Below are 23,507 nucleotides of genomic sequence, written 5' to 3' on the forward strand. Positions count from 1 at the left end.
TGGGAAGAACATACAGGAGTGGTAACAATTGCAGTAACAGTCAGAAGCCTCTTCAAAAATAGACTTGTAGCCCGTCGTCCTAAGAAGAAGCCCGTCCTCACACAAAAAATTAAAAAGGCCCGATTAATTTGGTGTAAGGAGCATGTAAAATGTACCCCCGAGCGTGTGAAGTCAGTTATTTTCTCGGATGAGAAGAAATTCAACCTGCGTGGCTCTGATGGGAAACAAACGATTCGCCGTAGATGTGTTGAAGAACACCATCCAGACCGTGTGATGTCTACAGTGAAATTCCCTACCAGCCAAATGATATGGGGGTGCATTTCATATCGCGCTGTAGGTCACCTGCAGTTTATAAAATATTCCGTAAATGCCAATGGATATCTGGCTATATTGGAAGGCAAATTGCTGCCAACCATTAGAGACCATTTCAACCTGCCAAGTAACTGCATCTTTCATGACGACTCTGCTCCTTGTCATAGGGCGAAAAGTGTAAGTAGGCACTTCTGTAGTTACTTTAGCTTCATATCTGCATTAGAGGTTCGACAATAATGTGTTTACATTTGTTAACAGGTGAAAAAATGGTTGGAAGAACGGTCCATTACAACTCAGATGGCCAGGAAAAGCCCCGACCTGAATCCTACAGAGAACTGCTGGCATCCTGTGGAATATGCAGTTGCCAGAAAGAAACTAAAGACCCTTCGTGAACCTCAGGAAGCGATAATTCGTGTTTGGAACCATGATCTATCAGTTGATTGTCTTCAGAAATTGATCTTTTCAATGCCTGGACAGTGTGCTGCTGTCATCAGGGCCAGTGCAAACTAAATATTAGTTTGCACTTGGTGAACTTTTCATTTTGTTTTTCATTTAAAATGATAAACTTAAGCAAATTGAGGGCTTCTGATAACATTTCAGCTATAATTGTCGTGTTTACCAAAACTGTTGTATAAAGGTTGCAAATGCTCATTTTGTAATATTTTTAGTGCACCTGTCAAATATTACTTAGCTTTGCCTTACTATTAATAAATATGTTTTGTTTATATTTCTATTTGGGATGCTAGTCATTAATGTAACATACCATCGCGAAAAAGGGTTAGAAATGTGAAATTCATATGTGATGGAATTTCTTTGAACACCAGTGAAGAATTGTAGAGATATTTGGTACATGAGCTATAGCAGCCTCCGTAGCCAGGTGGAAAGGAGCAGCAGTGCGTAGCACACGCTTCTTGATTAGACCGGGGTTCGAGTCCGTCACCACCAAATACGGAGGATGCGGAAAGGTCAGGGAATGACCACCGCATATCCCGGAGCAATATGGCCTTAGTTGCTAATGCTCCTAAAAACCAAATACAAACATGAGCTATACTTTCTTTACTTGATGTAGTGCTTCATGTATACAAGTTTTGAGAAGGAAAGTGGTCAATGTATTGAGTGGAATGTATTGAGAAGGAAAGTGGTCAATGTATTTATGTGTAACTTTTGATATTGCAAATTTATGTCTGCTATGTTTAGAATACTGATTGTCTCTTTATTCAAGAGAAATTCACACAGCTCTAATAGAAATACATTGAGAATTATTCTGATTGGGGGAAAGAAAAGAAAATATCATAACCTAGAATCCTCTGAGACCCAAAAAAATATTAAAAATGAAAATTTAGAGCAGTCAGATTGGCTTTGGAGAGTGAGGTACCAGTGTTCTGCTTTGGAAAATTATAACAACTACCAATGGTTCCAAAGTACAGAGGTATAAATAAACATACGGTTATATAAAGAATAAGATAAGATTAAAAAAAAAAAAACTTTTCCCACAGTCGAAGGCCACGTTCATGCAGCACTTTTCTCCTCCCTCAGCGCGCTGAGATGCTATTCGGGAAATGGCGTATTCCCGATACACCCTTGATACTGTCCAACGGGGATAGTGCAATTTCTGTACCAACTCTGCGATAGAGTAATCCATGCGTCGGGCACCACTATCGTCCCTCTTCCAAAGTCAGTTAACTCACTACATTTTTCAATACTGACATCGAATTACCGTCTACGTGAAAGCATGATGCAATCTATTTGTATATCTTCCGAGCGGCGGGTTCGACCCCTAGCGAGAGGGGTGACAGCGTCGCGTTGCCCAGGAACCAGGCATACCGTAAATTCTGTCCTTTCAGTGTATTTTGCTTTGTAATGTTTTTAATTAATGTTCCCCAAAAAATCCGCTGACAGCAGCCCAGTTTTCACTCCGTTTGTGAAATGTTGTGCTGGAACTTTGCAAATTTGCAGCTAATAACCAGCAATTGTAATTTGTTGTGACGTCACAGACCATGAATTTCCATGCTGTTAATTTATTGTGATTAATGGATTTATAATTTATTGTGCTTAATATTGCTTAGGTAATATTATAAATAGAATCAGATATTTATGTCGCAAAATTATATGCGGTTGGAATTAAATCCAATAACTGCGAAGCTAACTTGGTTCCGCGTTCCCAAAGTATTGTAGAGAAAACGAAACCTGAATGCTAAAACGAAAATCGTCTGTGCGCTGTGGGGATAGAATTTGGTGTTAAATATGGTTTGCTTTTAGGTTGCATTTATGGAAACAGATGTTAATATTAGAAAACAAAACCCGCTTGTGTGTATTTTTTCGGAAGAAATTTTACCATATTCCAATAATTTCAGTGGTTCACTAGCATTAGAATGTGTTCACCGGTTAGCATTGAGAAAGAATGCTTAGAGGTAAGTAATGAACCACACAAAATATAGATAAGTAGTATAAATTTAGTTCCTAAAAATTTCAACCCACTTTGACCTGTTCTGCCCCCCAGTGTAATATATGCATAAAATTATATGTTAACATGTTTATTTCTCTTTAAAATTAGTATTATGCTCTTCATTACTCTCGGTTGTGTTTGTCTTGCACTATTCGTACCTCATCCGAACACCCCCACGCTCTACATAGCATTTACAATGAACCAGGTTTTATGTAGTATCATGTAATTGGGTAAATTGATAACCAGCATGGGGCCTTGGATCTGGCATAGCTGATAATGCAATGCTGTGTAATTTGGTGTGTATCATTTTAACAATTAATATGATGTATTACTTATTTAATGCGAATTTTTACATGCACCCCTGAATCTCAAAAGTAACATGCTTCATTTAAAGCAGTTCAGACATACCCTCCCCACCACTCTAGTTCACAGACGAGGTATGTTGTAATTAGTACAGATAATAATAAAAAAAAAAAAATCAATATATATATATATATATATTTGTGTGATATTAAACTAAGCCCAATAACAAAAGGTTAAGCTTATTATACGAGGGAACTCAGTTAAATAGCAGATGTCCCAAATTGAGAACACCAAATAATGCCCATGGGAGGAATGATACTCTCATTTTGAAAAAAATAAACTATGATTTTTGTCTGGGAAGTTGGGTGAAATGTCAATCATTGTAATATATTTATGGAAATTGTCTGTGTGTGCATGTGCAGAACCACTACTCTGAAGTAAAATTCCACATCTTTTAAAACTGCTTAGGCAAAGAATTGCTGGAAATAGATAATCTACTCTCTGATGAGAAACTGTATATCTGGACTGCTTTAGATTAATTCTGTTTCTATTTTAGACTCTGGTACATTTATAAATATCCATGCACAGGTTCTGGAGAAGACATCTATGGATAGGTCCCTACCATGGCCAGCTCAAGGGTATATTGCACCCCTAGGCCTCATTGACTGATGGCACCCCCCCCTCCTGCCGATGTGAAGATTTTCATTTTTTAGAATTATTAATTATACCAATTATCACCAAGATTTAGGGGGTGTTGGTGCCTCACCCTAAATCCAGCACTGGTCCTTATAGAAGGTGGCTTGGTAAAAATTTTTAAATAGTGATGTTTCAAACACTGAGAGTATGTTTTATTTTAAAAATGATGTATAATGACTAACTAGTATGTAGTGTGGGCTGAAGTAACTGTTTACATGTGCCAGATTTCAAAAAGTGATCTAATTAATGTTACAAATGCAACAGAACCTGGGCTATGAGTTGTATGGGCTCTTCTAAATTACAGGCCTCAAAACAGTTATATTTATCTGGGCATAATTTTGAACCTGTTCTGTTTTGGCGACACTTTTCTTTATCCTTTTTTTACTAATTAGTGAAAAAATAGATAATTATTCAAAGGTTTTCATTCTTGAAAACATCATACTATAATAATCTTTTAAACTAGCTGGCAGCTGTTTAGGGGCAAAGCAAAAGCAATAAACTAATTTAATAATTATGGAACTTGCGCATGTAAACAGTGGCTATGTGTTGTAACTCAGGTAGTGACCCAGCAATTTATTATCACTTGTCCTTTTTGATTTTTATTATTTGACTTTATTGGTTGATACATAGTTAGCAGAAGATAGTTTACTGTGCTCGTATAGTAGTACCTGGAAAAACTTTATTCAGAATCGGAGCTAAGAAGCTGAAGTTGAGATAGTGGTGCAGTCAGATTTCTTAAAATTAAAAATTTAAACACCTTAAACTTAGCCTTACTCACACGTGAATCAGTTTGTCATATTCTGCACAGATGCAGGAAACATACATGCCAGAATAACTTTTCTGACAGCTTTAATTCCTGTGCAACATTCAGATGCACGTACTTTCTCTCGTTTACTTAGGTGTATGTGATACCATGTAAGCGAAGTTATAATAAAGGAACAGAGCATATAGATAAGCACTTATGATATTATCAAAGCACATCCATAAATGGATTTAGGTACTTGGAGACTGCCATGATTCATAAATTCCTACTTTCCCTATCTCATGAGTATACTCAGAATACGTGCTGGTGCCAGTCAAATATTTTTAATCCATTAAATTGAGGTCCATAAAATCTTGTCTGGTGTTATGTGATTGTGAAGGGATTTATTATTCCTTACTGGTTTAAAAAGGAGACAGATTAAATGTATTTACAAATGCTTGCAGTTAATAGTTAAGTTTTGGAATGAGGATGTTGGCAAGTCACTTATGCCCATTCAAGTTGCAATCAGAGTAAGCTACTGGCACAGCTGATACATTTACCTCTTGCCAAAATGAGTATTGGAGCACGGACTGGCATTACTACCTCAAACAATGAACTCTCAGATATTGATGCATTACTACTGAACATTGAACTCTCTGAGATATTGTTGCATTAATACTGCAAACATTGAACTCTCTGAGATAATGACCAGTGAATGGTTAGTAGGAAAGGTTTCCAGTAGAGATTTTGTAGACAGTTTCTTAACCATTGCCAAACTCTTTTGAGGAATACAACTAAACTTTCATTTAAGACCTTCCGCATCAAAATCATATATGCCAAACTCTATATAAGCCAAAAATCACTAAAACCGTAGTTTTTGGCAGCAGTGGCCGCCTTCATCAGCAGTAATGGTTTGTTTCTCTGTATAAGCCATCCATGTTAATAAATACAAGGTCTTTGCAAAAATAGGCTCTGGTTTTAATTGTATATGATTACTGAGGTATATGATTTACATAGTTTATTTGGTATCTAACTCTGCAGTCATGAGAGAACATGCTGCTTCTGGTAATAACTTTGTAGAAGTATTGCAAACTCTTGTGAAATGCAATTCTGTAACACATATTGCAGATCCGTAAAATATTTCTGACAGAAACTTAAGCCGAACCCAAAACTAGGTGTAACTGAAAATGCCTGAGATAACAAAAATTTCAGATAATAGAAACCCACTTTTTTTTGTCATTGTTTTATAGAGTTTTGGGATTTATTTATTACTGCATAATACATATTATATACAGTAATATGTACATATTACTGTATATTACTGTATATAAATATTTATTTATATTTATATAAAGCCTATAAAGGTAACTTAAAAAAGTATTAATTGAACAAAATATAGTATAGTAGTATGTGGCCCCGGGTGCCAAGCGTTTCCGTGGCCAAGCGATTCTCGTGCGATTCAAAAGCGTTTTTCTCTAAGCGACTAGGTTCTCTTTTGTTTTCTCCCTTGATTATTAAACTTTTTCGTTAAGTAGCCCTTTTTCTTAAAAGCACTAAGAAGAGAGCCCAGAAGAAGGAAAGAACCTTTTTCTTTAATTAAATTAGTGTTACTAATTGTACTAACCTATACGCTTGGCCACAAGCGGCACTGCTCCTGCCTCCCCGTGGCGGGGCCGGTAATCTGGGTGGTAAAAATATACCCCCAGGGCCAAAAGGAGCTAACATGGATACGAGTAATTATCCACCTTTAGAGCCATCAAGCTCAAGGTCAGAAATTCCTGACAATGACCGTGACAACAACCAGCCCAAAAGGCTTAGAAGGGAACCTGAATGCCATGATGAATTACCAAATTTCTTGGTTATTCATTCCCTATCCTCCCAACCTGTAGGAAAATTGTCACCGTTCTTGATTCAAAAATATTTGGAATCAATTACTGGATCACCGAAAATGGTGAAAAGACTTCAATCCGGAGATCTCCTCATTGAAACTGCCACCGCTAAACATTCTCAGCGGCTCTTAAACACAACATCATTTTGTGGGCTCACAGTATCAATTACTCCACACAGAACCTTAAATTCATCAAAGGGTGTAATCAGTGAGTGGGACCTAATTACAGTCTCCGAAGAAGAGCTACTTCAAGAACTAAGTAGTCAAAAAGTTACAAATGTGAAACGGATTATGACTAAAAAAGATGGAAATCTCACTCCAACGAGATCAATCATCTTAACATTCAGTACGCCAGACTTACCATCCTCTATTAAAGCTGGCTATTTGAATTGTCGTATAAGACCATTTATCCCGAATCCCGTTCGCTGCTTCAAATGCCAGAAATACGGGCATTCGCAGCAGGCATGTAGAGGTGAGGCCATATGTCCCATCTGCGGCTCTAAAGATCATACTCAAGCGGATTGCTCTGTCAAAACCCCTGTTTGTCCCAACTGCAAAGAAAGCCACCCAGCTTTTTCCAAAACATGTGAGCTATGGATTACAGGAAAGAAAATTCAAAAGTACAAAATAGAAAATAAAGTCACCTTTCCTGAGGCACGTAGACAAGTTATGTCGACCCTGCCCAGTAGTCGTTCCTATGCAGCTCGCACTCGGAACTTCGTTTCTACTGCAGCTCAAACAGATGTATCAGTTCCACCTAACACCTCTCTGGCGAACTGGCTCAAATCTACGCTTTCAACCTCAAAGAAAGATAATCCTCCAAAAAGAACTAGCGAAGCCACAAATACTCCAATCAGCATTCCTACTCATACCCCATTAGCCCCAGTTGGAAAAGAACAATTAAAATCAGAATCAGTCTCTAAAAAAACGGAATCTCCCTCCAAATGCATGGATGTAGATGAGCTGCTAGACAATGAGGAACCTATTCTAGAACTCCATGCAGAGGACACCATGGATACTGGACGCCCCACATTCTCAAAAAAGGACCGGAAAAAATGTCCCACGTACAGAAAACAGTCAGATGAATCACCCTCAGGTAAACCTAAATAATGAATAAGATCATACAATGGAATTGCAGAGGACTAAGCACTCATTCTGATGACATAAGAGATTTAATAGCTCAATTTCATCCCGTAGGTGTATGCTTACAGGAAACATTCTTGTCGCCCCAAGTTTTGCCAAAATTTTCAAATTATACCATTTACAGACGAGATAGGAACTCGGTATCACCTGCACGTGGAGGAGTTGCTATTCTTGTTAACGCTAACATACCATCCAAGCCGATCCAATTGAGAACGACCCTAGAAGCTGTGGCAGCTCGCCTTGCAGTTGGTACATCATTTACCATCGTTTCCATTTATATTCCGCCATCTGCCCCACTTCTGCTTTCAGAACTTGACAACCTGATTGCACAACTCCCAACTCCAATTTGTCTTTTTGGTGACTTTAATGGACACCATCCATTGTGGGGATCGGCCACAATGGATATAAGAGGCAAATTGATAGAGGAATTCATGCATAATAATGATCTTAATTTATTAAATTCTGGATCTCCTACCTACATCCACTTAGCAACCGGATCTGTTTCCGCAATAGACTTGTCAATTTGTTCACCATCCATATTCCCAATCATGACATGGTCGGTATTAACCGATCCCTTCAACAGTGATCACTTTCCAATTATTTGCTCGGTACAAACAGGGGTAACTTCAAATCCTGACCAACAATCCACTTGGCAGTTTAAAAAGGCAAACTGGGGTGGCTATTCTGCCCAGATACGCTTAGACAGATTTTATGTTCAAAGTCAACATATTGATGATGTGAACACTTACATAACCAATCAGATTCTGACTGCAGCTAAGGCCTCCATTCCAAAATCCACACCATATCGAAAACACAGAAATAACTGGTGGAATACAGATTGTTTAATTGCCAAACAGGATAAAAACCGCGCCTGGAATCATTTCCGCAAGTATCCCACCACTACTAACCTAATTGCTTTTAAAAGACTAAAAGCAAAAGCTAGACAAGTTAGGCGGAAAGCGAAACGGGATTCATGGATTGCTTTTGCCTCCACTATTACCAAAGACACGGACACACAAGTGATCTGGAAAAGAATACAAGCACTAAATGGCAAATTTATTCGGCCGCCTTCTCCGATACTTCATTGGAAAGGGAAAGACATTTCTACTCCCGAAGAAGTTGCAAATGCATTTGCAGAATCATTTGCAAAAATATCAGCTTCTGCCACCTATGCCTCCACCTTCCAGAAAATCAAAGCAGGTGCAGAACGGTATAAAATCAACTTCTCCACGCGCCGTTCATTCCCGTACAACCAACCGTTTACGTTAACAGAACTTCAAGAATCATTAAACAGATCTTCCAATAGTGCTGCAGGTCCAGATGGAGTTCATTACATTATGTTAAAGCATTTACTTGGAGAAGACTTAAGAACCCTATTAATTTTTTACAATCGGATCTACTCTGAAAATACCTATCCATCTTCATGGCGCCATTCGTTCATCATCGCCTTACCAAAACCAGGAAAAAATCCTTCCTGTGTTGCAAATTACAGGCCAATATCTCTTACGAGCTGCATGGAAAAAATTTTCGAAAGAATGGTTCATACTAGACTCACTTACATCCTGGAGTCAGAGAATCTCCTTCCAGATCACCAGTATGGCTTTCGAAAAAATAGATCAACCGTAGACGTGCTCATTAAAGCCGAATCTCATATCCGAAATGCCTTTATCATGAAACAACATCTAGTCATGGTCAATTTAGATCTTGAAAAGGCATTTGACACTACATGGCGGCATGGTATTATTATGGACCTTTACCATCTGGGGCTTAGGGGTCATTTGCCAGAAATAATTCAGAATTTCCTGCAATTGCGCTCTTTTCAAGTCCGATACAAAAACGTCCTCTCTACATCTCACATTCAGGAAGAGGGAGTCCCGCAGGGATCAATACTCAGTCCAACTCTGTTTTCAATTCGAGTTAGCAGCATGACCCGAGATATCCCAAAAACTGTTCAAACTTATATGTATGCAGATGATCTTACCATTTCCTGTCAATCTCAAAGTATGAATACCATTGAACGGCAGCTACAACTTGCCATAACCAAAATAGAATCCTGGACTTCACGGAACGGTTACAGACTGTCAGAAAAGAAATGCACCGTCACTCACTTTTGCAAGAAGCGAGCTCTACATCCTGAACCTGAATTACAAATAAACAATACTCCAATCCCTCTCGTTAATACCGTTAAATTTCTTGGACTACTATTAGACCGCAAACTAAATTTCCAAGCTCACATCACTTATTTGAGAACTTCTTGTTTAAAACGGTTGAATATACTTCGTTCGGTATCATCTATGTCATGGGGAGCTGATCGGTGTACGTTACTGCATCTTTATAGAAGTTTAATCCGTTCACGGCTAGATTATGGTTGTCCAGTGTACGACTCTGCCAGGAGCACTGCTTTAAAACGGCTAAATATGATCCATCACAGTGCTCTGAGGACTGCGTTGGGAGCTTTCAGGACTTCTCCGATCCAAAGTCTATATATTGAAGCGCATGATCCTCCATTACACCTGCGTAGAAAAACACTACTGCTTCACTACGCTGCTAAGATCAAGAGTCTACCATCACACCCAAGTTGGGAGTATCTCTATAATACTCGTTGGGATGTCTTCTATCAGAGTAAGCCAAATGAAAATAGACCCGCCTCTCTCAGGATCAAAGAGCTTGTTCAGACTTGGAATGTCGATCTAAATGAAATCTTCCAAGACACAACTACACCTGTTGCTCCTTGGACATATGTGTCTGTCTCTCAAGATACATACTTCCTCCAGTGGGGGAAAAATATACCTTCCTGCAACATCAGACAGTTACATTCAGCTTATGCTACGGACAACCATGCCTGTAAAATTTATACGGATGGTTCAAAAACTGAGAGTATGGTAGGTGCTGCGGCAGTTTTTCCTTTATTTACAAGTTCAGCCACATTACCGCTTGCTTGCAGCGTCTTCACAGCTGAATTATATGCTATTAAGTTAGCGCTTAGTAAGATAATTGAGCTTTCCATCTCATCTGCCATAATTTACACAGATTCTCTTAGTGCTGTCTCTGCCATAAGAAAGAATTCCTCCATTTCTCACCCTACATTGAAACAGATTCATTCCCAGCTATTTACTTGCAGTGTGCCCAATCAGTCAATTAGGTTTTGCTGGATCCCTGGCCATGCAGGCATTCCGGGAAATGAAAGTGCCGACTTTGCCGCTAAACATCCTCAACCCGCTCTCTCACAACATCCTCAGGTTCCTTTCTCTGATTTTAAGTCTGTCATACGCAAAGCCTGCTACAATAAATGGTCACAGACCTGGAAAAGTGAGCCTAACAATAAACTCTACCAGATAAAAGAAGATCCAAAGCTGTGGCTGTCTGGCTTCCGAAGAAACAGACGAGAGGAAGTTGTATTGGCAAGACTCAGAATTGGACATACTCACCACACTCATCTCTTTCTGTTATTGGGTGAAAGCCCACCACAGTGCCCATCCTGTCAGACGCAGCTTACAGTCCGTCATTTCCTGGTTGATTGTCCCTTACATTCAACCATCCGGTCAAACACTTTTCAGTCTCTCTCTAAATTGAATATGTCACCTGATTTATCTCGCATCTTAGGAAATGAAGCTAATATTGAAGAACTTTTATTATATCTAAAACATATTGGTTTGTACAGAAGCATATAATGTAATCTCTCTAAAAATATGCTTTTTGTCAATTAACGATGAAGAGACACAATTTGGCCTTAGTTGCCCTTGTGTCGTTAAACCGAACAACAACAACAACAACAATAGTAGTATGTATAAAACATACATTATATGTAGTGTACTACAAAGTACCCAATCCAGCTTTCTTTAAAACTAAATTTTAAATTCTGAAGTTAAAGGATTACCTTTTTAATATTATGCTGTTGTAATAAAATACTAAAAATGGTTTAGTGCTGAAAGCCGCAGATTATCGAAAGTGTACTAGACAAGTTAGTTTGTAGTAAATCGCCGAAGTACAGTCAGTTCTGCTATAATGTGCATTTTCACAATGTGAATTTGCTCCAACGTGACTGATATATTAGGGAACAATACAACTATAATGGAATTTTTGCTTTGGCTCGTGCAATTTCATCTACGAGTAACACAAGGTGAACATAAAACTCAGCACTAAGCTGAATGTAGCGACCTGAGCAGCAGTACATACAAGTTTACGAAGCTTAAAAAATGTCAAACGTCAAATGTGTGAGAGCTATATTTCCCATTTACTGTAGTTGTATTGGTCGGAGACACTTATCATTTGCTGCATTTTATATTAAAATTTATTTTAATATAAAACATTTATATTAATTTAAATGTATTTTATATTAAATTTTAAATTATATTTTATATTTATTTATCACAAGATTTTCTGTTCGAACAGAAATTTCGTGAGGCGGGATAGTGCAAGAGGAGGAGCACATTTCTGGAGGTCACTGCCATAAAACAATTTGCAGTTCCTAGTTTATTGGGCTTTTCTGTTAGTTTCTGTTAGTGCAATCTAATTATAAACAGGTAGTAAATTTGATCTTATTGCATTTACAATATACCGATAACTGGAATTCTATGGTTTTTACGTTATTATGGTGAAATGTGTTTCCCCTTCCGTAGAATCTTCAATCGTTTAAAAAACTTAAGTTTTCAGAATTCTCTTCATTACTATTTTTTAAGCTTCGTAAATTTGTTGTTACTCCGTATCTCATTTGTGCAATATGTGCGTGCCGTATTCATCGTTATTGATTGTGTATATTTTTTATTGTTTTAAATTGTACAATCCAAAAAAAAAAAAAAAAAGTCAGTGAACAGAAATATCAATTAGCATGTATACAGAGTGCAGAGAACCTCTACCGATAAACTTGAACAGGTGATAGAGGGTACAAAATGAAGCATTTTTTGTCAAGTAAACATAGGTCGTAAATGAGTTGGTATAGCAGCAGAAGCTATTAAAGGGTTGTAAAAATCGAACAACACATTCAGTAATTTAATGTCATTTAATGCATACAAATCATTTGCTGTTGCACACAAAATAGAAAAAAACAATCCATAACACAGTTCTCGAACGTACGACTACCATCAACATTAATGTATGCATGCATTGAGAGGTCCTCGGAGTGGTGCGTATCTGCCGCTAATAGCATAAACGTGTAATGTCATTTTATGTTCAGTACGGGTACAGACATGGAAATGGAAGAGAGGCTCGCAGGATTTATCAAGAACGCTTCCTAGGCAGAACATTGCCTCACCACACAACATTTGCTGCAATACACCAAAGATTGCGGGGTAGTGGCTCTTTCGGTATGAATATGCATGATACTGGACGTCGACATACTGCTAGGACACCCTGGTTTGAGGAACAGGTTTTGCAGATCTTCGCTAATACTCCTACCAGCACAAGTGCCGTTGCACGCCGATTGGGTGTGCAGCTTTGTTTGGTGTGGGTTGTGGTGCACGAAGCCAGACTACATCCTTTCCGATGCCAGAAAGTGCATGCACTAGAACTTGCTGACTTTGCCCACCGTGTTGAGTTCTGCCACTGATTTTTACAGAAAATCAACTTGCAGCCTGATTTTGCCAATAATGTGCTTTACACTGATGAGGAATGTTTCACCTAAGATGGGTTTAACAGCTGCAACAGTCATGTGTGGGCAGAGAATAATTCTCATGCAATGGTTGAAAATGGCTACCAACACAGGTTTAGCGTCAATGTATGGGCTGGCATTGTGGGAAACGTTTTAGTTGGACCATACATGATTGCCTGCACATTTAGATGGATGACTCGCGTTTTCTAGAGAAAACACTTCCAGAGTTGTTGGAAGATGTTCCTCTGATTGTCCAAGTACAAATGTGGTTCCAGCATGATGGTGCACCACCACATTTTCACAGATGTGTACGCGCACACTTATATACAACCTTTCCAGGCAGATGGATTGGTCAAGGTGGACCTGTAGCCTGGCCAGCAAGGTCGCTTGATCTGACTTGTTTGGACTTTTTCTTTTGGGGATACATGAAGACTCTTGTGTATGAAATGCCAGTGGAGGAACTTATAGCATGGATTGTCACAGCAAGCGCAGAGATACAAGACAATCCAAGGAACTTCAAACGCCTACAACATTCAATGATGCGTCGGTGTGAGTTATGCATTAAACATCATGGTCACCAGTTTGAGCACTTCTTATGAATTGTTTTTTCTATTTTGTGTTTGTTTGTTTGTTTGTTATTTGGTTTTTAGGAGCATCAGCAACTAAGGCCATTTTGCTCTGGGGATATGGCAGTGGTCATTCCATGACCTTTCCGCATCCTCCGTATTTGGTGGTCACGGGCTCGAACCCGGTCTAATCAAGAAGCGTGTGCTACGCACTGCTGCTCCTGCCCACCTGGCTACGGAGGCGCAGTCTATTTTGTGTGCAACAGCAAATGATTTGTATGCATTAAATGATATTAAATTACTGAATGTGTTTTGATTTTTATAACCCTTTAATAGCTTCTGCTGCTGTAATGACTCATTTACGACTTATGTTTACTTGACAAAAAATGTTTCTTTTGTACCATCTATCACCTGTTCAAGTTTGTCGGTAGAGTTTCTCTGCACCCTGTATATTACAGTTCTATTTTTACTATAATATTTATTTATTTATTAGAAATTTAAGATGTTTAAACCTGTGTTAGCAATTTTATTGTGTTTCTAACTTTTTTGGTGTTTTACTTACCAGAATGAACTTTTTTTTTTGAGTGCTCTGTCCCTATCCAAATTTTTCCCATAAGCTCTGTTGTTTTTTATTATTATTATTAGCTATGTGGTGCAAGGAAGCCTGAGGCTTATGCTGCACCAGACAAAAAAAAAATTCCCAAGTTACCCTGAGAGAGAGAGAGAGAGAGAGAGAGAGAGAGAGAGAGAGAGAGAGTCAAAAGTAGAAGGGAATCACCAAGAAAGAGAAGAATGATGATATCCAGCTCAGGATCCCTGGGTGTGCCAAGTCCATGCTCACCAGACATGTACTGCATTATAGCAGAACTGACTGTAGGTAAAATGGCATCGTTTCTGTTACTTCTCATATTGTGAATGCCTTTACAACAATTTTCCATGATAATTCACTACCCTGGATAAGCAATGCTTTGCCAGTAGAGAAGATTAATGATGTTACTTATTCTCGGTGGATACCACTACCCAGATGGCACGGTTTGTAAATGGATATGGGATAATAAAGTCTGTTATCCACCACATCTCTGCCCCTATCAGACATAGAAAAGCAAAAAGGTAGAGGAAAGTGAGAGTAGAAGAGGAAGAAATACCGTCGAAAAAAGGAAAGGGGCAGTTACCCCTCAAACTCACTCATTCAACTAGTTCAATCATAAATCCCTTGAATAGACAATGCTTCCCCAGTAGGGAAGACTGTTGCTACTTATTCTCGGTAATGAAGGATAGCATCAGGCTCCTCCAGATGGTGCCATTTCAAGGCTATTTGGCCTCTCACCAGTGGGCAGGTAGGTACCCTGATAATAAAATAAATGACAAACCAGTTGTGAAGTTTAACTTCACAATATGAGAGAAGCTAGATGGAGTGAATAGTAAAGTACTGAAAAGGGTTTATTGCTGAAAGCCTCAGACTATGGGAAATTTACTAGATGAACAAGTTAGTGCAAAGTGTCCTTTTAGTTTGTAGTAAATCATTGAAGTAGGTGAAATGGAATCATTTTTATTATATCTCATTTATTGTGAATTTTGTGAATTATTGTGTGTGTTTTTATTGTGAATGCCTTCACAGCGAGATGCCTGTTATCGTACTACCTCGAATAAGCAACACTTTGCCAGTACAACAAGCTTCGAATTAGTGCCATCTGGGTGGTAGTATCTGCCAAGAATAAGTAACATTAGCCTTCTTTACTATGAGATTGGTGGCATCTGGAATGTCAGTTCAACTCTGCTGTGTTTTGCTAAGGTGATAGAGTATATGCCTGTAGGTAGAAAAACAACTAAACATAAAAGAAATCATTTAAGGTTAAGCTAGTTGGATTCAAATTGAAGAAAATTTTGTTGAGAGTTAGATTTTCTTTAAAAATGGGAGAACCATTTAGAGATAGAAACCTGAAATAGTTAACCACTCAACTGTTTGCAAGAAAAGGAATTATACAGAAAATTACAGTCTTAAACAAATAATTATACAAACTGCTTGCATCAAAAAAAATTAGACACAGAAAATTTACAAAATTATACAGATGCAAAATATACAAAGTGTAGAGCTACAAATATACAAAAATGTACAGAATTATACTAATATACAAATAATTATACAAAGAAATTATTACATATTAAGAAAAAAAAGCAGTGGGGTAGATTAACCACTAAAGTTAATTAATGTCCAGCCCAACAATAAATGTCCAATCAATTCAAGACATGAACAGGTGTTCACACAATAAATTTTACAAGAGAATGATATAAATTATGATATTGTCCATGAGATTTCATTACGTTCAAGTTGTGATTAGAACTAAATAAGAAATGACAAATTTTGCAGTAAAAAATATGGAGCAAACAGTTGAGATGAATGTTATGGTTTATACAATTTGTGCTACCAGGCTGGGCTGGCAACAACAAGTAAGTTTTTCGATACTTAAATGAAGAATTTAACAAATATGGGGTAGAAGCTTGGATCGATAAATGCAAAATAGATCTATAATTCAGACAATAACTGTCGTCTTTTAACAACAAAGCATTGCTTATTCGAGGTAGTGCAATAAGCGGCAACTTGTTGTGAAGACATTCACAATATGGGATGTAACAAAAACGATGCCACTTCATCTACTTTGGTGATTTACTATGAACTAAAATGCTTTGCACTAACTTGTTCGTCTAGTAAATTTTCCATAGAGTGAGGCTTTCAGCACTAAACCCTTTTTAGTACTTTACTATTGCATGCCGTCTGGTATCTCTCATTTTGTGAAATTAAACTTCATAACTGGGATTCTACTTATTGTATCACTGGAGTACCTACCTGCCCACTGATGTGTGACCAATAAGCTTCGAAACAGTGCCATCTGGGGAGGGAGGAGCCTGATGTAACCGGTTGTTACCAAGAACAGCTAACAGTCTTCCCTATGGGGAAGTGTTGCCTCTTTGAGGGATTTATTAATGAACTACTTGAGTGAGTGTGAGTTTGTGGAGTAACTGCCCCTTTCCTTTTTCTGAATTTCTTCTTCCTCTCCTATCACTTTCCTCCAACTTTTCACATTTCTATGTCTAATAGGGACAGAGATGTGGATGACAAATTTACAAATGGTGCTGTCTGGTGGTAGTATCTGCCAAGAAAAAGTAACATTAGTCTTCTCTGCTGAGGAAGTGTTGCTTATTCGAAATAGTGCAATAACAGCAACTTATTGTGAAGGTTTTCACAATATGAGATGTAACAAAAAGATGCCATTTTACCTACTTTGGTTATTTACTATGAACTAAAATGATGCTTTGCACTAACTTTTTCATCCACTATGCTGTTGTTATTATTTATGTAACACATTAGCATCTATGGCCATATTGCACTGTCATATTACGCAAAAAACGTTCTGGTTGTTATGCTTTCTAAAAGATTAAGATAGCCACTGTTGATTACAAATTTGAACAGATATATAATTAATCATGGTATCTGAATATTAGTGTTCCTAATTTCAAGTTCAAGTAATGGTAGAGAGGTTCATTAGCCACATAGTGTGCATAAAATAATTGAGGTCTTGCTGTATACAAATCATGAATCATCAGTGCAGAGAATTATTTTAAAGATTTGAAATACAAAATTTGAGTGCAGCAGCCTTTTAGTCACAGGAATGAAGATAGAGATGTGACTTTTGTGGTCTCTCCAAAAAAATTCCTACTGTTCTATCAAGCTCTTTGACTGATAGTTAGTTATTTGGTTTTAGGAGCATTAGCAACTAAGGCCATATTGCTCCGGGATATGCGGTGGTCATTCCCTGACCTTTCCGCATCCTCCGTATTTGGTGGTGACTGGCTCAAACCCCGGTCTAATCAAGAAGCGTGTGCTACGCACTGCTGCTCCTTTCCACCTGGCTACGGAGGCACCTCTCTCTGACTGAAGCAATGGAACATTGTTAATAGAATGCAAATACTTTGGGCGCCTCCGTAGCCAGGTGGGCAGGAGCAGCAGTGCGTAGCACACGCTTCGTGATTAGACAGGGGTTCGAGCCCGTGACCACCAAATACGGAGGATGCGGAAAGGTCAGGGAATCACCACCGCATATCCCCGGAGCAATATGGCCCTAGTTGCTAATGCTCCTAAAACCCAAATAACAAACAAACAGCAAATACTTTCAATATGCAGTATAGCTCATACTGTATATTGAAAGTATTTTCATGCAATTTCTGTTGGAACAGATAAGCTCAAAACACCAAACATTGCTGTTGTATAGTTCAGTAAATACATACAAGGAAAACAGCTTTTTGTGTCACAGATGGTACATCTTTTTGCAATGGCCCTTCATAATTGAATAGCTTTTTTAGATCTGAGACTGACAACATTTTCCATCATATAAGCTAATATAAAAATGTACAAGGACTCAAGATCAGCTTATTACAGTTTTTTTTACAAGTGTATCTGTATCAAAAATAAAATAAGCCTTGGTTGAATAAATAAAATAAGCCTTGGTTGAATGAATGAAATATGCCTTGGTTGTAGAATTATATTTTTTATGATAAAAAACACATTTAGTCAGTATATAAAGTTTGAAATAAACTTAAAAATTAATAAGTAAATAATGAGATTTCTCGCATTGTCTTTTTCTGTACGGTTATATTTTTATTTCTATGAAACCATTTACTCTTGATTTAGATGATATAAAATAGCCATACATGGTAATATTACCCTCTTTTACTTATATGTGGAACTGATTTGAGATAGCAACTCCCTGGATAGTTGCTTGGGTGTACCATGATCCAAAGGGCAACAAATACTCAAAGAAACAAAAGAAAAGTTTTGCTTTTTTTAAAAATATTTTTATTATTAATTTTCTGCTTATTTTTTATATTTCTGTTGTGAACAAACTTAAATGCGCTTAGTCAGAATGCAATTAAATGAATTTAATTACATTCGATAATAAAAAGTAAACTGTTTATCTCATCCCCTTCCCCCGCTACTGTACTAATGGTGACGGTAGGGGTGCCATTTTACCTAAATCTGGCACTGTTTTGTGGGTTGATAGTACTTGAAACATAATAACCAAGAATTCAGTTCATAAATTTGCTTTTATGATTATAAAATTAGTTACAGTTTAATAAATGGTATTGAATGTGATAACATTAATTCCACTTAGTCCTCTTTTAGTTAAACATTAATAATGTTTAACTAGAAGAATGGTTGAATTTTTTTTTTTTTTATATTAGACATGTATGGGGGAAAACAGATTTTCATTATTTAATATATATATGATTTATTACCTTTAACAGATTCTATGTGATCCAGTACATGGTATGATTGCTCTTCATCCATTATGCCTGGCAATTATTGATACACCACAGTTTCAGAGATTAAGGCATATAAAGCAGTTAGGGTTTGGAGAATATGTGTATCCTGGAGCTACACATAATCGGTTCGAACACAGTATTGGGTAAGTGTGGAACATAGTAATATTTGTATATAAAAATTAGTTGGACACATCTATCAAAAAATTAACCTTTGAAATTGTGCTCTAGTTTTGCAATACAATTGTACGTCAACTTAAGCCCAACTTATGAATTTGTGGGTTTGTGTTCCCATTCTGTTAATTGGTATTTGGTTGCACAGTGATTTTTTTTTTTTTTTTTTTTTTTTGTTTCTCAGACACTAGATTAAGTGGATGAAAAGTTTACTCTTTTTATGATCTGGGACTGACAGTTAAGAAATAATTCAAAATTATTTACTTTTTGGATCTTACCTTTATTTTCAATATTTTATGAATACAACTATGAATAATCCATTTTTCATATTAAAAACATAGTTTTAATTATTTTTGAAAATGAAACATTTCTGGGACTTTAGCCATGTATTTTATCCTGTCTTATTTGGGAGAGTTGAATATCATCTCCCTTATTATTGTTCACTGAGAGTGAGGGAAATGTCATTTGAAAACCTGTACTTCAGTAATTGGATACCAGGCACTCTTTCATGACACGAAGCCAGATATTATAATGATTAGAGTGTATAGTGCATGCTTAAATATTTGGATAAGAGATATATGCTAAATTTAAATTCATATTTTTCAGCATGCATATAATTACATTGGCCAGGATGATCTTTACTTACACTAATATAGCAGCTATTTGCAGTAAATTTTTATGCATAGATTTTAGAAATAATTCTTAAAATTTTATATATCACAATTTCTACATATGAAGAATTTTATGTTTATCCATAATACAAGTATTTTACTATAATTTAGGGAAATAGATATGACTCTGATCTGTTATATTATCTACAAATAATAATGTTTACAAGTGCTCACAGATGGCAGTAAGTTTGGGGAGGATTAACATGTTAAACCATGTCTGTCTGCCTCCACACCTCTTTCTCATTCAGTTTAAAAGTAGTCTTACTGCACAATGGAAATCCCTTCCCATCAGTTCCTTTACTTCATGCTGTTGGCTTGAAAGAAACATAAAAGTATGCCCAAGATCCTTTATGCATTTAAGTATCATGACTTTGCTTGGAATTTCTGTGATGATTGTAACATTGGATTACTCACTGGTTTACAGGAAGTTTTCACCAATTACTGTTGTTGTGAGACAGTTGTGCAACAGAAAAACATTATATTGTACAGCAGTGGGAAAAGAGGGAAGAATTTTTACCAGAGAGAAGTAATGTAAAATATGTTCCACTGACTGAACTGAAAGAAAGGTTTTTCTTTCATCTTTGCATATAAAGCGGCACCTCCGTAGCCAGGTGGGCAACAGCAGCAGTGCGAAGCACACGCTTCTTCATTAGACCGGGGTTCGAGCCCTTGACCACCAAATACGGAGGATGCGGAAAGGTCAGGGAATGACCACTGCATATCCCCGGAGCAATATGGCCTTAGTTGTTAATGCTCCTAAAAACCAAATAACAAACAAACAAACAAGCCTATAAAGCTTGAATTAATGGAGAATTTTCTTAATTTTCTGGATAAAGAAGGAAGTGAGTCTGTTACCTAAAGGAGGTGTTTCTCAGTTTAACAGATGAAATACTGAAAGGAGGAATTTTCATTGAGCCTCAAATAAAGCCTCCTCAAAAATGATATATTGGAAACAGAGTTACAGGATATTGAACTAGCAGTTTGGCAGTCATTTAAAGCAGTTGTCCATAGAGATCTTGAAAGAATAAAAAAAAGATAATTATGAATGTCTTTGAAAATTCATCTTCTTCATTCCCATCTCAATTTTTTTTTTCCCCCTCATAATGTTACTGTTTTACATCTTCAGGCCTTTGGAAAATGTAAGTGAGGAGCAAGGGGAATGCTTTCATCAGGACATATTCATAATGGAAAAGTGGAAACAAGGTTGCTCAAATGCTACCATAATGGGATATTACTGCTGGTTTTCAAAGAGGGAAAGCAAAATGGACTGTAAGAAAAACTTTCTGAGTGGCAAACATTTTTGAGGCAATAGAATGTAAACAGTGCATTATGTTTGATTAAAGTATTTTAAAATGAATAAGACTCACTTTTACAATAACATAAGTATTGTAAAATAACAAATTATTGTTTGGTTTTTGAAATTGGTCATGCATTAAGTTATTAAAATATCTTATATCTCTTATTGGAGATGTTACAGAGACATAATTTTGGTATTTTTGGAAGCCAATCAATTTCATTTAGAATCTGCAAATTATGCTCTGGAGGTAAAAAAAAAAAAAAAAATTTTTTTGTTTTGTTTTGTTAGTATTATCAAGACATAGACTTAACTTGGTCCAACATTTTTAAATTTTTGCACAATGATTAACAAAGATTTCTGAATTGTCAATGGCAAAATAAAAGCAAACACTTATATGAGAGGTATTGAGAATATCATCTGTGTGGACAAGTAAATGAACATCATGGCATCATGATGTATCAGGCCTCAGAGAGACCCACTCGAGTGTTGTCTGTCACATTATGTGCATTCCATGTAATTCATCATACTAAGACTGCCTGCACCCATCACATGTTATTTGAAGTCTTACTGCTTATGTATGCATTTAATGAATAATTAAGAATTTTTCACTGTTATATTTAATTAGAACCAAACATTATATCACTACTCTGAGAGCTTTTATTGAATGATATTTACAGGTGACTGTTTACGTGCTGAATAAATATAACCGGTGAAGGTAAAGAAAGCCAACACGAGAATGACGAGAAATGTCGCATAACTTACGCGGAAAATTAGTTTCCCGATATGGTACTCTAGCGCTGCTAGCTCAGTAAATAGATGGTAGGTGTTATCGGTCTGGAGTAAAGTTGAGAACGACATATTGATTGACAGGTAGGCATGGCAAGCGATGTGCTGATTGCTTGCCGTGAACACAATGCACGATAACATAGGTTTAGTATCTTGTAACTCAGAAGCACTAATGGTAACTTGCCCTAATCTCCACTTTCCATAATGGTGAAAAAAGGTCAGGTTACTTCCAATTGAATCCCATGGGAGCTTGAACCCCTCCCAAAGTGGAGGGGATAACCTAATCTTTCTTTAGAATCATGGGTGGACTAGCGCAGAAATTGTTTATTAACAAAATATTAATTTTTTATTACTGTACTTTTTTATTTTTTAAGACACTCGTGCGAATACATACGCATCATAACATCAATCAACACCGCAATAGCTATTCACTATACTGTATATATATTTATATATATATAAAAAGAATCTTTCCTTATTTTCCTATTATTTCCTAACCTAACGTTTAAGGTCATGAAATATCAGGAAACCTTTTCTGTTATTTCCTAACCTACCATTTAAGGTCAGGTTACAAAATATAATGAAAAATAGAGAAACCTTTTCCTTTTTTCATAACCAAACCTAAATCAACAATATAGTAAAAACACTCACGAACTCCAAAAATCTGCTTTTAAGAATGAAAAAAAAAACATAATGAAGAACATAAAAATGTACGGAATGAAACTTTTATTAATTTAGTTTTCATCAACCAATGTTTTATTTTCCTTAAAAATTTCTTCCATCTTTAAGAGATTCATCGCTACTATTACTTGTTTACCGTTCATCACAAAACTATTATGCACTGTTATTTACTAATAAATACACATTATAATGCCAACCATGACTACCCAGTAGCTTGTTGTCTGTTGTGCCCACCACCAATCATTTCATTGTTTGCCATGCCTATCTGTCAATCAATATATCCTTCTCGATTTTGGCTCCAGACTAATAACACCTACCGTCTGTTTACCGAGCGTGCAGCGCTGGAGTCCAGTGTTGGGAAACTAGTTTTCCGTGTAAGTTATCCGACATTTCTCGTCGTTCTCATGTTGGCTTTCTTTACCTTAGCCATATAAATTTATATAAACTTATAGATTAGTTTCATGACAACACTTATGTAAATTACCTGGAATAATACTGGGCCTGATTGCAAGACACCAAAACTGCTGGGCTCAAGTGCTTCATGACACTTATGCAGTGCCTTTAGTGCTTGTTCCTGAAACACAATGTGGCTTTCAGGAACAAGCACTAAAGGCACTGCATAGCAGTGAGATGATGGAAATAATCTGCTTCTCATCAGTCAAGTAAATTCAGCACAGATTTTCCATTCAATAGTTCTGAAAAAATTCACCTCAATGTGCATTTTCTGCTGAATTCTCACACATATTGCAGCTAAACCATGTAAAGTGTTTAGATTTACATGCAAATTAAAGTAATAAAGCCTCATGGGACCAGACCTCTTGCTGTTGCTCTTTAAGTGCACAACTTATTTAAACTCTGATATTAGCATTAGCATTAGCATTAGTAGAGGCATATGATGC

General features: G+C 36.9%; 1 protein-coding gene across 1 annotated transcript in view; it reads left to right on the plus strand.

Annotated features, from left to right (window-relative positions):
• Positions 1–2,493: 2,493 nt before the first annotated feature.
• The window catches only part of LOC150085854 (deoxynucleoside triphosphate triphosphohydrolase SAMHD1-like), a 207,060-nt gene continuing 186,046 nt past the window's right edge, over positions 2,494–23,507 (plus strand). The window contains exons 1-2 of the mRNA XM_090374716.1: positions 2,494–2,723; positions 18,985–19,145. Of these exons, the coding sequence (XP_090230842.1) occupies positions 2,685–2,723; positions 18,985–19,145 (200 nt within the window). The 5' untranslated portion in view covers positions 2,494–2,684. The remainder of the gene's footprint in view (positions 2,724–18,984; positions 19,146–23,507) is intronic.

This window comes from Mastigoproctus giganteus, chromosome 5 (assembly GCF_048544385.1).
Source record: "Mastigoproctus giganteus isolate SK-2022 chromosome 5, ASM4854438v1, whole genome shotgun sequence".
Classification (NCBI taxonomy): Eukaryota; Metazoa; Arthropoda; class Arachnida; order Uropygi; family Thelyphonidae; genus Mastigoproctus; species Mastigoproctus giganteus.